The sequence below is a fragment of the Rhamphochromis longiceps genome, linkage group LG20, assembly GCF_057381845.1.
Source record: "Rhamphochromis longiceps isolate RC_006_pf linkage group LG20, R_longiceps_female_GT1.1, whole genome shotgun sequence".
NCBI lineage: Eukaryota > Metazoa > Chordata > Actinopteri > Cichliformes > Cichlidae > Rhamphochromis > Rhamphochromis longiceps.
The window spans coordinates 25,076,880-25,093,465 of NC_140576.1; the positions used below are offsets into that span (position 1 = coordinate 25,076,880).

At 39.2% G+C, this 16,586-nt stretch overlaps 1 protein-coding gene across 1 annotated transcript in view; it reads left to right on the forward strand.

Annotated features, from left to right (window-relative positions):
• The window catches only part of LOC146645400 (cadherin-4-like), a 252,601-nt gene that overhangs the window by 161,229 nt on the left and 74,786 nt on the right, over positions 1-16,586 (forward strand). The window contains exons 4-5 of the mRNA XM_085392639.1: positions 3,294-3,520; positions 15,119-15,316. Coding sequence (XP_085248765.1) covers positions 3,294-3,520; positions 15,119-15,316 — 425 coding nt within the window. The remainder of the gene's footprint in view (positions 1-3,293; positions 3,521-15,118; positions 15,317-16,586) is intronic.

The following is a 16,586-nucleotide window of genomic DNA, read 5'->3' on the forward strand; positions in this document are numbered from 1 at the left end:
TTGGGAGAATGTCATGTGGTCAGATGAAACCAAAGTAGAACTTTTTGGTATAAACTCAACTCGTCGTGTTCGGAGGAAGAAGAATACTGAGTTGCATCCCAAGAACACCATACCTACTGTGAAGCATGGGGGTGGAAACATCAGGCTATGGGGCTGTTTTTCTGCCAAGGGGACAGGACGACTGATCCGTGTTAAGGACAGAATGAATGGGGCCATGTATCGTGAGATTTTGAGCCAAAACCTCCTTCCATCAGTGAGAACTTTGAAGATGAAACGAGGCTGGGTCTTCCAACATGACAATGATCCAAAACACACCACCCGGGCAACAAAGGAGTGGCTCCGTAAGAAGCATTTGAAAGTCCTGGAGTGGCCTAGCCAGTCTCCAGACCTCAACCCCATAGAAAATCTGTGGCGGGAGTTGAAAGTCCGTGTTGCGGCGACAGCCCCAAAACATCACTGCTCTCGAGAAGATCTGCATGGAGGAATGGGCCAAAATACCAGCTACTGTGTGTGCAAACCTGGTAAAGACCTATAGTAAACGTTTGACCTCTGTTATTGCCAACAAAGGTTATGTTACAAAGTATTGAGTTGTATTTTTGTTATTGACCAAATACTTATTTTCCACCCTGATTTACGAATAAATTCTTTACAAATCCTACCATGTGGATTCATGGATTTTTTTTTCACATTCTGTCTCTCACAGTTGAAGTGTACCTCTGGTGCAAATTACTGACCTCTGTCATCATTTTAGGTGGGGGAACTTGCACAATCGGTGGCTGACTAAATACTTTTTTTGCCCCACTGTATGTTTCTTGAACATCTGCAAGCCACTTTGCAACACATCTCCGCCACGGCTCCTTCTATCATGCTGTGTCTGAGTTAGTCAGTGTCAGATCTTTTGTCACCGATGCTTCCTCTTGTTTTGCTGGCTCTCTTGATGCAAAGATAGCGAGGTTCCAGGACAGAGCCATAATGCCAAATATAAATGCCTACATATGGAAATAACAATCTTCTTTTGATGTCTGTGATCATGCCTAAAATGAAGACTGATACATTCAAAATTTATTTTTGATAGCGAATGCCTTTTAAGTGCTACAGAAGTGCATGCTTTCTTTAATATGGCTTGAAGCACCCCTTGCTGATTATCCCTTTTCTTAGTGCAAAGTATAAGCCTACAGGCCTGTGCCAGCCATAACTGCAATATGGCTGCACTGCTGGCTGTGTGCCTAGTTTATAGAGAGAAGAGACAATAATTGGAGGACACAGAGAGAAGGGGCAACAGACCACCTGCTGCTTGTGTTTTTTTCAGGTGTTCGAATGCTTCACAGATACAAGCACTTAGAAATATAATAAAGCATGCTTTGAATTTGATTTTTGACTTCTCCTCATTGTTAATATATTCAGCCAGTGTTCCAAAACTCTGTTTGCACAGACACATGTTTGCCAACTGGTGTGTTTGTTATCATCCCCATCCCCCAACCCCCAGATGTAATCTTTGGAAATCTGCAAAAAATGATGGTAGAGTAGAAATGACACAGGGTTGGACAAAAAGAGAAAAGTGAATGAGATAAACTGAAAAGACAAGCAAGGCTTTTAGGGAGGGGTGGGGGTTGTTCGGCAATACAAAGAGAGCAATGGTCTGATGATATCCATGATCCAAGGCTTTGTTGCCTCTTGTATTGATGTAATCCATCTTCTATATCCTGCCTTTTTCTGTCTACACCAGGACTCTTGTGCAGCTCCTGATACACTCTGTGGACAGTATCGTTTAGAGGCTATTCCCTCTGACTGAGCTCTGAGTGGCCATCTGAACATCCTTAGAGAGGAGGGCACTGGCATGATCACAGGTGTTTTTAGGGCTAGACAGCACAAAAAAGCTGGATTTAATCATAGTTTACACCCTGTAATAGAAACCTTGTTTCAGCTGTTGTAGTGGTTTGGGGGAGAGAGAAAGCCATGAGAAATCTGTGAGTAATGGCATTCAGCTTAAGGTTTCCTTGATATGTTATCTGGACTCTAATCCCTGAGTGGGAAGGCTACAGGTGCTGCGAGGGAGAAAGGAAGTGAGAACGAGAGACTGGTATGGGCTGTGCTCGCTAGTGACTCATCCTGTTATGAACTGCGCAAGAATTTCATTAGAGAGCAAACACAAGAGTGTCCAGGCAACTCTGAAAGCTCCATGGTGAACAGGTTTATGGTGCCATCTTAATTTAACAGAATATGAAGGACACAAACCTCTAGAGGCTTTCTGCGTTAACATCCCTCAGATTACATTACGGTTTGTGTTTCCCGTCTCAGTGCAATACTTTCTGTGTAGCGTAAGCTTCCTTTAATCTTTTTGCCTAATTGGTTAAACTGAATCATAGGTTTAATCAATATTTGGAAAGATGTTGATTTTGTCAGGGAAAGAAGGAGCAAATAAGAAGTGCTAACTGCACTGCAAAAATATTTTTATTTATAACGGCTACAAAAATTACATAACACTCAGGTCAGGTTGTTAGTTTTCTCCACACGCTTACACTGTATTCTCTAATGGAAACCGGCCTTAGAAAAACTATTGAAGCAATGCAAACCCTGTGATTTGCAGGAGTCTGTGAAATATGCTATCAAGCCAAGCCATATAGAAGGAGAAACTATTTAAATCCTCATTCAGCAGTTACTGTACATTAGAGTAATAATGATGTAGCATACTCCACAGCACTTTCTATATGTTGTATGTGCCTTCAGTTTATAATTGGAGAAAGAGAAGAAGTACAACTAAAGCCAAAAGCATAGTCTTTGTCAAAAAACTGACTATATGAGCAGATTAAATATAGAAGACAGAAGATTTAAAGGTTGTTTGTTGTCCTTATGTATGCTGTATTCTTCTTTGTAAGTCTAACAATAAACTAGCAGACATCTTTACATGCATCTTTATCAAATTCAGTTACAGTTTCTTGTCATTGTCATGTTTCACCTCTACATTTACAGGATAAAGAGGCATGCATCTGCATACAATAATCCTCAGGAGTCTAATCATAGTGACTGCTTGACCTTATTATTAATAGAGACTAAATGGTGAGAAACACCAGTGTCGGACTAGGCTAAATAATCTTCCTTAAGAGTAGCCAGTTTGTCATGTTCCTCCTAATGAGATGCAAGTACTGCAGGTACGCTATGTTTAGATATGTTTTTGTGAGTTAGGAAAGCAGTTTCAACTTCATGCTTGCCAGTGTTTGTACCTGTTTTGCTTCTTAGTTTCTACAACTGTGATGAATAGTGAATTCAAATCCTCTCTTTTTGTGTGTCTCCAGTGAAGTTTGACGACTGCATGGGAAATGAAGGTGTGGTCTTCCAGAGCAGCAACCCCCTCTTTGGCGTGCGGACAGATGGATCCATCTTTGCCCAACGAGAGGGAGCCAACCTAGATGAACCTGTCCAGTTGAAACTGACAGCAAGTGGTCCGCACACACATGTCTGGGAGACTATGGTGCAGTTGGCACTGATTGACCTACCATCATCCCAACAAACTGAAAATGAGGTGAGTTTCAGATTTTATGAGCTCGAGCACAGACACACAGAAATATCATGCTTCAAATTTCAATTATCGTTCCAGAGTTTCTTTTTCCTATCACATTTTCTCCAGTGGTCTGGTGATAGTAACAGCCAAGAATCAGGTCAAAACTCCTTGGGGTTTCAGCGAAGGGGAGAGAGGGGGTGGAGCAGAAAGAAGTAGCAGTGCCACACAGTTAAAAGTGATAGAATCAGACTGCCACAGGGGGAGAGTAAGATTCCCCTCAGCCATAAGCTGTTATTGGAAAACATCCTGTGCCTTGGGTATCCCAGGGGTTCTTGTCTCTTCCTTTTCTATTTAAAAGCTGTCAGAGGTCAGAGACAGAGACTGAGCAGTATGAGCCTAACTGTCCCCATGACTATGGTACCACAAGGCCAGCTCTGAGAGCCAATATCACCCCAAGTGTTATTTACATTAGGCAAAAACAGGGGCCTGTGTTCATTAACTAAGTGCACATCTCACATAAGTTATTGGAAAGTAAATTCCGGAACAGATCAAATCTCACTCACTTAAAAAAAAATGGAAAAAAGGCTGCCAAGGATTCGTTTTTACTCAGTAGACAGTTCTCGTTTTTGGTAAGAAGCAGCCATTATCTGCCAGTCAAATAAAAACACTAAAATGTTGAAGACACTCGTGCTTGTTATAGATGGACTCTAATGAGAAAGGTGTTACCTTTCTGTTACCACAGGGAAGTTCCACCTGATTATAACTTCTTTGAGCTCATTATTTTGGTTTTTGCAACAAACTAAATGTACTTTAGCTGTTTTCTGCCGCTTTCTTCACTGAAAAACCTCTAAACGGCCACTTTACCGGTGAATCAGATCTTTCCACAGCACAAATCAGCTCTGATGGTTCAGACTGCACAGCTGACGTCATCAGATTCGCAAACACAAATACATAATCTGCTCCAACTTGTGCATGGATTGGATAAAAATGATTCAACTTTACCTTTATTTTGAGTTTGCTCATTGCACTTATTTTTGGAAGGAACTGTGCACAGAAACAGTGACCACTGAGAGAGAGGGAGAAATGCCAATTTCTGGCCTTCAATTTTCAACTTCCAGTCTACCAAGCTGGCTATTATTTCTGCAGGTTTTCTCTAATAAAGCAGGCTAAAATCTGCCCTGCATGTAAAAGTGCAAATGCATATGAGCCTAAAAGTTCCCCAGTGATTGTCAGTGTCAGTGTCATCTTGTCAATGTTTAGAACAGGCTTTCACTATCAGGAAATTCTATCATAGCTATATAAAAAATGCATATTATTGGTGCACTGATTATAATTTTCTTGCCCAATTAAAATTTCTGATTTTTCCCCAAGTATGACCTGCCAAAATCAGTTTTCTTTCTAAAACTTGTAACTGTATCTCGCATATAGTAGCAAAATTCGACTTTTTCTCAATGCAATATATGATTTTCTCTGGCAACAGCTGAAACAAATGAAAATAAAGATCTATGCTCCTGGAAGGAAGTGCAAATAATTAACTGAAAATGAGTTGCTGTACACCCCGAGTTTATTTTATATATTTTACTTTATCAATCAAAAGCAGGTGCAATAGATTTATATAAGAAAACAATTATCAGGTAGTAAGATCATTTTCCTCGATGTTTCTAACACCACATAACAGGACATTGACCCTTTTCTCGTTTTCCCATTTGATTCGGGCTCAGAGTTGTGAATAGCTTTAGTTTTAGACACTTTCCATTTATTCGCTTCTTTAAAATGTCCACGTTCACCATAACGGAGGTCGTTAAAGAGTTTGATTAGGTTTACTGTTACAAACTGTTGGCACATTGCCAAACGTTGTGCCCTCACTCTCTGTGAGGAACTTCCACGCTAACGATAATTTATCGCTAGCATGTGGCTTTGAAAGGTGTGCACAACTTTTTTGCCTCTACTCCTGCATGAAAGGGAGCTGCTCGCTGCAAGAATGAGAATCAGACAATTCTGGTCCCTGGCTGGTCAGAAACTTTTAGCCAATCATTGTTGTGATGAAAATAAAAGCAGTGAAACATTTCCATTATGCTAACAATCAGACGGTAGTCATGTGCAATGCTAGAAAATGGAAGCAATGGCAATATGTCAGTCATAAATTCACAGAGCCAAACAGAGAGTGGGATATCTGCTGGTAGTTATTGGGAATGAGTTGAAGAGTGTGTATTGTTCTGGCTCTGAATAGGTTGATCTTTAATTACGCTCTTTTATAGTTAATGCTGGCTTTTTCACTCGACTGAGTTTCAGTACTAAAGTGTCAAAGGTCAAATGAATGCATTTTTAAACGTAATTTTCCACTGAGTCAATTAATATGTATATCCCGAGGAGCAAAGAATAGACAAGCAATCAAACAAGATGGTCAGAGGTCAGAAATATGCTACAAGTTGTAACAAACATGTATGAGGACAGCAGGAGAAAGCAGGGCGCTAAAACAAAATGTGATGTTTCATTATGGAAATGGTGCTTTGTGGTGTGCTCTGTTGAATAATAACTTCCAGATGTCTGGGTAGCCAGGGGCTGGCTGATATCAAAGCATGCAGGGTTATGGGGAGGCAGTGGCGTGGAGGGGAAGTGCTGGGACCACCGCCAGCTGGCTAAGGCTGATGGCACCAGGGCTGTGGGTGGGGGGGAGCTTGGTCGAGGATTGGGGGGCATCCATTTCACACTCAGTGACTCCTGTTCACATAGCATTACTGTGCATAAGCATGTGTGCAAGAATGTTATTTTATTGTGGGAGATTATGTTGGATCAAGTGTGTATTATGCTAATTTTGCATTAAATTTTCATTGCTGCGTATGCTCTATGTGTGCTTGTGTCTTCGCTTGGCACCTAAAGGTTTAATCTGTGCAGGGTTGCATGCCAGAGAATGTGTGCCCCGTCTGTGTTGTATTAAGAAAAATAACAAAATCTCTAGAATCTATAAAGCTGTCTTTAAAAAGTCTAACTCCAGTTTGACTCCACTTTTCCTCCGTCTTTCATAAGAGTTTGAATAAGTGATCACATATCTCTGCTTTTCCTATTTTTCTAAATCTGTTGCATCACCATCCTGTAATTTTTCTATGTGAATATGAGTAAGAAAGAGAGAATCGGAGTTGAAGTTTGATCAGAATTATACCACGGTGAAAGAAAAACCTGCTTAAGCCTTTTGCTGCAGTGGCGGGCAGAGATCTTTGCCTCTGTGTCTCTACGTTTTTATGGTTTTTTTCTTGTTGTGCATGTTTTTCTCTCTACATTTCTCCTCAGGGAACTCACTAGTACCTGTTAGCATGTGTAGATAAAAGGATTTAGAGCATGACTTATTTAGGCAGAGGGAGGTGAGGGGGGTCACATCTGCTTCTGACAACTGACTCCTCATCTCCCTCAATTCATCCCAAACATGTCTTGTTCCACCTCTGCCTCCCCTCACTGCACTGGTGGGATGTGGGGCAGCCATCCCCTGCAGTCAACCCCATGAAGCTTTCCTCTCTCTGAAGAAAAAGAATGCATTTATCCGGGCCTAACTCACATCTGTCTCATTTCGCTCATGCTCAGTTTGTGCACACGGGCACGTTATGCTTAGCAGACATTAGTTTCTTGAATATGGACTGAATGCAAAGGACCACACTGAGTTTCTGGCAGAAAACTATTTTGGCCGGCAGATGAGACAGAAAACCGTGACTGATACCCTAGTCATGCTCAAGTTTCCCCAAACCGCACAGTGCAGGAAACAGAATATGGTAAAATTTGTTAGGACTAGTCTGCCTCTTGTGCAGATGGGTGACACAGTACAAGAGGAGGAGGGGAGACTGCTGGTTCTTTCTTTTCTGACTCTGAGAATGAGCACAAGCTGATCAAGGATGATCAGGATTTTTGTCAGTTCCAGTGCAGTGGGTTGTACTGTAGCACCCCTGTTGGTCAAAATAGCAAATGCTTCAGTTCCTAAACTGGCAACTTTAGATGGCGAGAATTTAAACACAGTCATATTTAACTAATTCATATATAACTGAACTGCTGGCATAGGTTCACAGTTTACTCAGTTTTTACTCATTTTATGTCTGAATATGCACTGAATATTTTATGATATTCCACTACATTTGATTATATATTAGAATAGTTGTTTGAACTGTATTTTATTCATATTAAAGTCATCTATACACTTTAGTGGCATCTAATGTAATCAACAGGTCAGATCTTTGATTGGATTACACAATCTTGCACAGTAAGGTTTTTAAAATGATGAGGGTTGTGATGCTGTTTTTTTTATGACATTAAGGCATACTATTAAAAGGTAAGTCATGGAGGTTGTGCTTTACCTTGAAATAATTAGAAACTTTACCACATTTAGTATTTTTTTTTTTTAAATTGGCCCTTTTATTTTGCGTGTGTGTTTGATTGTATACACCACTTACACATCAGCAATGTTTCCAACGCCTGGTGTTTTTAGCAAAAAGCTCAATATACATTTATCCATTATCCATGAGCATAAAGACAGCAATTTAGTTTTAGTGTTTTTCAGTTCGTGTTTACAGCAATTTATTGAATATCGAAATCATGAAATAGAACTGACGATTACTATCTGGATTTGGTGGAGAACAAAGGAGGCTTACAGATTTCTCTAAAATATTATGACTGAATACCGATATAATTTTCCACCTCTTGAAAAATCTAAATTTTGGCAGTTTACTGGTTTGGAGAATTCAAACCAGTAAAGTGCTACGATCTTCCCAGAAGTGGACATCACATCCCAGCAGATTCACCACAAGGTCAGACCATGCAGTACTAAAAGAATTTGCAAAAACATCCAAACGTTACATCTCAGACTCTACAAGAATCAGTTAGCATGGTAAATCTTAAAGTTTTTGGTTGTATAATTAAAAAAAGACTGAACAAGTATGGCTTGTTTGAAAGATTTCTGAAACAATGTCCTTTCCATGGACAGATGAGACCAAAGTGAAAATGTTTGGCTATAATGCTCAGGACCTTATAATCACTGAGTCGATGATCAACTCATCTGTACAGTAAAGTATTGTCAAATGTTACAACATCTGTCCTAAAACTAAAGCTTGGCCAAAACTGGGTAATGAAAAAGGACAATGGTCTCAAGCAGAGTTGCAAATCAATAACAGAAGTGTTTCAGCCAAAGTTCAAACATCAACCTGATTGAAATGCTGCGGTGAGGCCTTAGAATTAACCTTAGAGCTGTGTATAAATGAATGCCTGCAGACCTCAAAGAACTGACGCAATGTTGTAAAGAAGATCACTGTTTCATTTGGACTTTTTTTGTTTTTGTTTTTTGTATGGGAAAAGTGTGGCAGTGATGGGATGTCGCTGGGGATGCAATGGAGAGCTCCACTTTGCTGCCTCAGCTGTCTGTTCTGGGCCCATGGCAAGAGTACAGTGGCATGCTGAGGTCTAAAGTGCTGCTGAACTTTGCTCACTCGGGAATGGATCCCAGTATGGACAACAGACTGCTGCACAGCATGGAGGGTGGTTTGATTTGTTAATTTGCTGACTGAGCTAGTTCTTGCCCTACAAGATCCAAAGATGATAGACAGATTTTACTGTTGTTGTGCTCTTAGAAGACTGAAATAAACAACAGTGAGTGGAACCCTCCCACAGTCATAGTCTTTTTTTTTTGTTGCTTCTATATAATTATTTGTACCTACTTAATTGTTTCAATTAATTATTTAGGGTACATATGATGTGGTGCTGAACTTCAGGCTTAAAAAACTTTCCTCTAAAATTCATAAGAGCACCTTTCCCTCTGCGTTACTTAATGGGCAATTTCATCTAAATTACTAGAACTGACTATAAACTAAGCTAGCTGTTGCTGGACTGCCAACTTCTAGGGACAAATCACACGTGAGGCTTATTCCTGTCCACAGCTTACAGCGGGTTTGTAAGGCATTGTTTCACAACTTAAGCTTTCATGGAATATAATAAAGTAGAGATAAGCAGTGGAAATATGACGTCTGTGGGTTTGTTTTGCTTCCTGTTCTCTTACATTTTTAAGCCAGCAGGAGCAAACGTTGGAAACCAAAAACAGAGCTATGGGAGCTATGGGAAATATTATTAAATATTATTATAATATTGGCCTTTTTAAGTTTAAAGTCTTTCTACAAAAGTGGTAAAAATCTACCAATGCAGAACCCTTAAGAGCAGTAATTTTGTGGATGGTACATTAAATATTTATTGCATATGGCCATGTGGAGCAGCAAATCCAGTCTTTCTTTGAATGTGAATGTGGTCTCCTCACCTACCGTAATCCTTTACCTGTTTAAAAATCTCTCCTTTTGCACTATTACTTAAAGTGCCCTGGATTTTACAGTCCAAGATGTCTGAAGTACAGCACTTGGTTGATGAAACTGAACATGACACCTAAGCCCATGCTCCTCCACACCCCACATCCCTACCCACCCACACAAACACATACACACCATATGCCAGGTTGCTTGACACATTTTCTTTAAAACAGCCTTAAAAGCTTTTTTCTTGGGCGTCCATCTAATGAAGTCAGCCTTGAAAGCATTGTTTCCGCTGGCAGATACAAGCCAACCCTCTGAGGGACCTTGACCAGGCAAGAACAAACAGAGACAAAGAAAAACACTTTTTATAGACTGCATCATACAGGACCTTCAACTTTCAATATGTGCCAGAAGCCATTGCCATCTTCCAACACTGTAGACTGCTTCTGTGTTGTATTTTATTTTTATTCTCAAATGTCAGCTGCTGGGGAGGAACTGTAAAGCTACACATTTCACAGAAGTAACAGCAATCGAAAAACTCGAAGAAAGATAAACGGCACTAATCACCTTTAATGGAAATACAATGTAACTGAACCTGTTCTTTACTTAGTTATTTGTTTATTTTTACAAATGAGTCTATGATGCTGGATTTTTTATACTCCCTCCCATCACACATGCTCACATGTACACACTGTAACATATTTATTTCCATATTTTAAATGCAAAATTATTAACCACTAGTTAGATATATCCAAAATATTGGTCACTTTGTTAGACACACCTGTTCACCTGTTCAGTAATGCAAATATCAAATCAGCCAATCACAGGGCTGGAATTCATTTAGGCATTTAGACATAGCAAGCAAAATGGGAAACAAAGGTGATCAAGTGACTTTAAGCATAGCATCGGCTGGTCTGAGTGTTTCAAAAACTGCCAAGAAACTGAGCTTTTTTGGCACAACTATCTCTAACTTTTACAGAGAATGGTCCAAAAAAGAGAAAATATCTAGTGAGCAGTTCTCTAGTTGTAAATATTTTGTTCATGCCAAAAGTCAAAGGAAATGGCCAGAGTGCTGATAGGAAGGCAACAATAACTCAAATAAACACTTACTGAAACTACAGTATGAAGACAACAACACATCAAACTTGAAGTACAGGGGCAACAGCAGTAGAAGAAACAAGAATCTAAGGATGCATTTCATCAGAGTGGGATGACATAAGATTGGAAAATGTTGCCAATTTTTTTTTTCTTTACAGTCTCAGTTTCTATGGAGACATTTGGATGGGTGGGGTCAAAATTTGGCATAAACAATATGAAAGCACAAATCCATCCTGCCTTGTATTAACTGTTCAAACTGCTGGTAGTGGTGTAACAGTTGAATAAATGTTGTGGGAGATTCACATCACAGATGTGCAGATGACATGATTGTACTTTCTCCATATGTTTGTCCTGTTTATATCTCTTTTATAATTTCAGTTTTTGCACACTGTGCATTTAAATGGGGGAACTGCTAGGTATGGGCTACCCTGTACAAATGAAAGTTGATTTACTTGCCTCAATTAGTGATCCTGGAGGAGACATAACAAAGACACGAACTACAAATTTCTTGCTGTCTGCTGGTGTGAGTGTTTGGTTAGTAAAGTTTTGTGCAGCTGTTTTACCTGCTGGTGCACCATCAGCCTAACACAGCCCAGTGCTTGAGGAATCCATGTTATTGAGACAAGCTGTCAGTACCTACTGACTAGGGGGAGACAGAGAAAAACAATAACACTGCAAGAAGAGGGCAGAGGGGAGCACGAAAGCTAGGGATAGCTCAAGGGACTGTGATTGAGACAGAGTGCAAGTGATGCATAGCTTCAGCTATGATGTTCGTGACTGAATTCTTGACATGTTTTACTATCTTGTAACCCTGAGCTGTGTTGGTAAACTTACCGTCGAACAACTCTGCAGATAGTATCACTTTAATATTACCTTTTGCCACTGGAACAGTAAACACGAAGCTGTAAACTTGCAGATGATGGGCTCTAAACTGTAGCTTTAGAGATAAATCATGTATGTATAAAGCAATATACTTTAACAGAAGGAATAATATATTTGATAATGAAGGGAATCAGGTGTCACACTAAAGGTTCTACTACTGTAATTTCAACGATTTTTGCTTGTTTTAGCTCATCTTGGAAGGATCTGCAATAAAGCAAATTTTTGTACACTCTGTTCATTGTCTGTTCACAGTCATGTGGTTTGCAGTATTTCAACACAGACATTACTTATTTGATGTCTGTCATAACTCCAGCATTTGATGTAGCTGTTCTGACTCATGGATGAGTTAATGTTCTTTAGGAGATTGAAAATGGGTTCCTTTCACATTTGAGTTCCTTATTTGAGCATCTTTCAAAAAGACAGTTTTGTGGTGGTCATTTCTCTGTGCCTATAGGGATGGTGTGAGAAAAGTGTATGATGGGTGCATACTGTTTGATTGAGGTGTGTGTCTGTGACTCAGCTGTCATTGTCTGTTGAAAGAGGCTGTAAATCCAACTCCAGACACGCTTTCTGTTAATAGGCTTTTTATGCCTGGTGTAAATGACAAAAGGTATGAAGTTTATGGTTTCTTTTAAATATATGCACATACATACTCGCACAGAATTAACATCACCTCTGTCCTGCTTGAGTCTACGCATGATAACACAAAGTGTTTCTCATATGGCGTTCTTCTGATAAGAAATGTTTACATGTTTTAAGAGCCATAGTCTTTTACAATTGCTATATCATTGTTATTGCTCCTATGTGTCTTGGTTAAAAATGAGAGATTTTCTGGAGTAATTCGTGTGCACATAACTAAAGTGAGAATTGTACTGAGTATAAACATATCATTTGTTTGAGAAGAGAAAAGTACTTATCAACAATATGTATCATGGGTGCATATTACTGTCATTAAATTTAAAATGCATTTATTTTTTCTAAAAAGAAAAATAAAGTCTCAGTGCACATTTATAACAATAATCATAATGTTCTTTTTGTGCCATTTTCCATTAAATGACTTTTATGACTTGCAAATTATAGCATTCTTTTGTGTTATCTTTATTTAACACAGCATTCCAAATTTTGAAATTAGGCTTGTAGAATTGCACGCAGTATTGTAAAAAGGACAAATTGTTGGAAAGCTTTTGCAGAAAATCTGCTAATGCTCTGAATTTAAAGCAAGTTTGGTGCATTAAGGTAAATTTACACACCATTTGGCACATGAAATTTTCATGTGGTCTGCCAGCGAACTGTACTGCTGGTATTTCCATTGAGTTTTGTGAAGCGTTAGAAAGACTCCGTTTCTTTCTCACTTATTTTTGCTTTTTTTCTTACTAATACACTGGGGAAAACATTTTTTGAAACCCTGCTGAATTCGTAAGTTTGTTCACTTACAAAGAAATGAACAGTCAGTGGAAATACCGAATATCAACCAAAAATTGATTTATATAGCATTGATTGAAATAAGTATTTGTTCTCCAAGCAAATAATAACTGAATATTTGTTAGCAAGCACAGTAAGACGCTGCTTGTAGTTGGTCACCTGGTTTGCACACATCTGACGAGGGGTTTTGTCACTTTCCTTGGCTTTCTAAATCCTTTTAGTTTCTTGGCTGCTGTTTGGCAACTTATAGCTCCCTCCACAGATTTTCCATAGGATTGAGATCTGGAGACTCGCTAGGCCATTCCATGACTTTAATTTGCGTCCTTAGCCGCTCTTTGCCTTGGTGTTATGTTTTGAAGACCTATTCACAACCCATGTTCAGTCTTCTGGCTAAAGGAAGGAAGTTCTTATCCAAGATTTTACACTGCATTGGACCCTCGGTGCATTAAAGTCATCATGTACCCTTAGGAGAAACATAGCCTCAAAGCTTAATGTTTCCACCAATGTTCTTGACTGTGGGAATAGTATGCATTTCTCTTCCTCAACACATAGCAGGTTGAGTTGCCAAAAAGCTTGATTTTGGTTTCATCTGACGCAGCACATTCTCCAAAACATTCTCTAAATCATTTAGATACTCAATATCATGTCATGTGCGTTATCAAGCAGATTTGCAGATTTCAGTCCATTACAGCGTAGTGTGTTACCAGTGGTGTTCTTGAGGACTGTAGTGCCTTTTGATCATTAACAAACTCCTATATAGTTTTACGCTGCACCCCGTCACCTTTTCGTGATCTTCATCCCCTTACGAGGCAAGATCTTGCATGGAGCTCCAGACTGAGGGCAACTGATGTCCATTTTATATTTCTTCCATTTCCAAATAATCGCACCAACAGTTGTCACTTTCTCACCAGCTTCTTGGTTACAGTCTCGTAGCCTGTTCCAGCCTCGTGTAAGTCTACAGTCTTGTCCCTGACATTCTTTGACAACTCTTTGGTCTTGCCCATTGCGTTGGAGAGGTGGGAATAGATGAAATTGATTCTGTCGACGGGTGTGCTTTATACACATAACAAGCTGAGATCAGGAGTGTCTGTAATTGATGTTATGTGCACCACACGGGCATAGAGACAGTTTTTGAGAGCCAGAATTCTGGTTGGGTTGAAGTGCATCAAATCCTTATTTCACTCCATGACATGCAACTTTTATATAATCTGTTTATTATGGATTTTTTTTCACATTCTGTCTCTATAAATTAAAATAAAACCACGATAAAAATTAGACTGTTCAACCTTAAAATATTTCCCCAACTGTATATACAATTATTGTGTTAAATTTTTTAGTTGCAAAAAGGTTTTTGGTTGACTTCTTTTTTCTTTATCCAAGCTGCCAAAACTCCAATTACTTGCAAAAAGACTTGTTTTTTGCCCAAGTGAAGGACTGATTTGGCGAATGATGAAATGAATGGATGAATGATCTTGTGTCTGACTGGGTCCATTAGATCTTTCAAAATCATTGCATTGTGCACTTTGTTTCCATAGCAACTTCAGATTTCTCTGCAGAAATACTAGTTAAAGGACAAAGAGTAGATACCTCCTTATATGTAATACTTGTTTTTATATTTAAAAAAAACAAACAGGTGACAGTGACAACTGCCATCTTAGCTGATGAGTTTGATGTTTTTTTTAAGGTGATGATTGATCATTGCAGCTACAGCAAGCTCTCAAAAGCTGGTACCCAAGAAAGTGGTTTGACATACAGCTAACTGCTAAAAAAGCCTTGACATTTTCTTAGTGAAGAGATAATAAAAGATTTCAAAGTTCACAGAGATATAAAATAAATATGCTAAACCTATAAAAATGTCTTTTATCTGCAAAATTGTGCTTTGTCTTTTAGCATGACATCAATTACTATTGTAGCATCCTAAGTAAAACCTTGTTGTTCTGTCTTTAAGGTCACAGAGAATGAAAAGAAAGTTGCTGGGAGAAAAGAGAAGAAGGAGGCGGTACAAACACCACCTCCTGTCATCATGTTCCCAGGGTCCGGTCGCAACATCACCAAGGGTCTACGAAGACAGAAGAGGGACTGGGTAATCCCACCAATCAATGTGGCTGAAAATTCTCGAGGACCGTTCCCTCAGATGCTTGTCAGCGTAAGTGACAGATTTGATTGGCCGCGTCGCTGATGTGTTCTTAATTTACAGCTGGGATTTCTTGAGGGCATTTAACAAGTAAGGCTGATTGGGATATGTATAATGGATGGTGATAAATAACAGAAATACATTAGCATAACTAGTTTGTTTGCCACATCCTTGCAGATGATTATGCTGTGTTCCCCTGATGCAGCTACAGCCACAATGCCTTACGGTATTTAAACAGCCCTGATTGACCCTGAGAAGTTTTCCCCTTAGACACCTAAACAGCAAACTCTTGCACAGTGTGAGGTCCCATAGGGTCACAGTGAAGCTAATGATTGTTTATTCCTTTTTTATGCATCTTTTCTTTCCTTTATCAGGTTATTTCAGAAAGGTTGCTTAAGGTTCAGTTCTATTTTTATAACTGTATAACAATGCAATTTGTCACAGAAGTTTTAGTGAAGCCTCTTGTTTGATATGAGAAGAAAGCATGAAATCCTGCCATTCTCAAAGTCAAAAGAGTAGAACAGTATTTCTTTTCTTCTGTGCCCTAATAGGCACATTAGTTTATTGGTTTAGAACTTCCTGTAAATAAAGAAGCAGCAGAAAAACATGAAGAGTGTATAACCATGTCTTTGTTTAGCATTCAAAATCAGAATTCATCAACAATTACAGATGGAAAATTTATTTCTGTAAAACCTTTGCTTTTTTGATAAGGCTGTAATTACACGCTATATATAAGTGCTGCATGTCAAAGGTTAGAGGCTGAGCCCGCACACCTGTCGAATAAATTAATAAATAAATGTTTAACTTGCTGTGCAAAGGCTTGAGTTGCAGGAGGTTTAAAATTCAGGGATTCTGTCACAACAGAATGTGTGGTTTGACTCACTCATAGGCAAGCTCTTGACTTTAAGATTGCGGTGCACGCTGTAACTCATCAAAAAACATTCCACAAGACTGCTGCTTTATTCGCTGCTGCTTCTTTCCTTCTCTCTTTATCTGGAATATCTAGCCATCAGCTTTTCCTTGCTGTTTACAAAACTCTCATAGTTTATCTCTTTGGGGTTTAAAATTGTGCAAAAGAAGCAGATTTTTCCTATTGTTTCTGTTCTTTGTTTTTCAACTGGGTTTCATCCAGTCCCCAGGGAAAAGCCTGGGGAGCTACTTGAAGGAAACTTTTTTTTTCTTCCATAGTGAAACAAAAACATCAAGTCAAAGAGGAAGGAGTTTGTAAGTCTGTGTTTTGGAGTGAGTGCCTCTACAGCTGGACTGTGTCCCATCAGCCTGG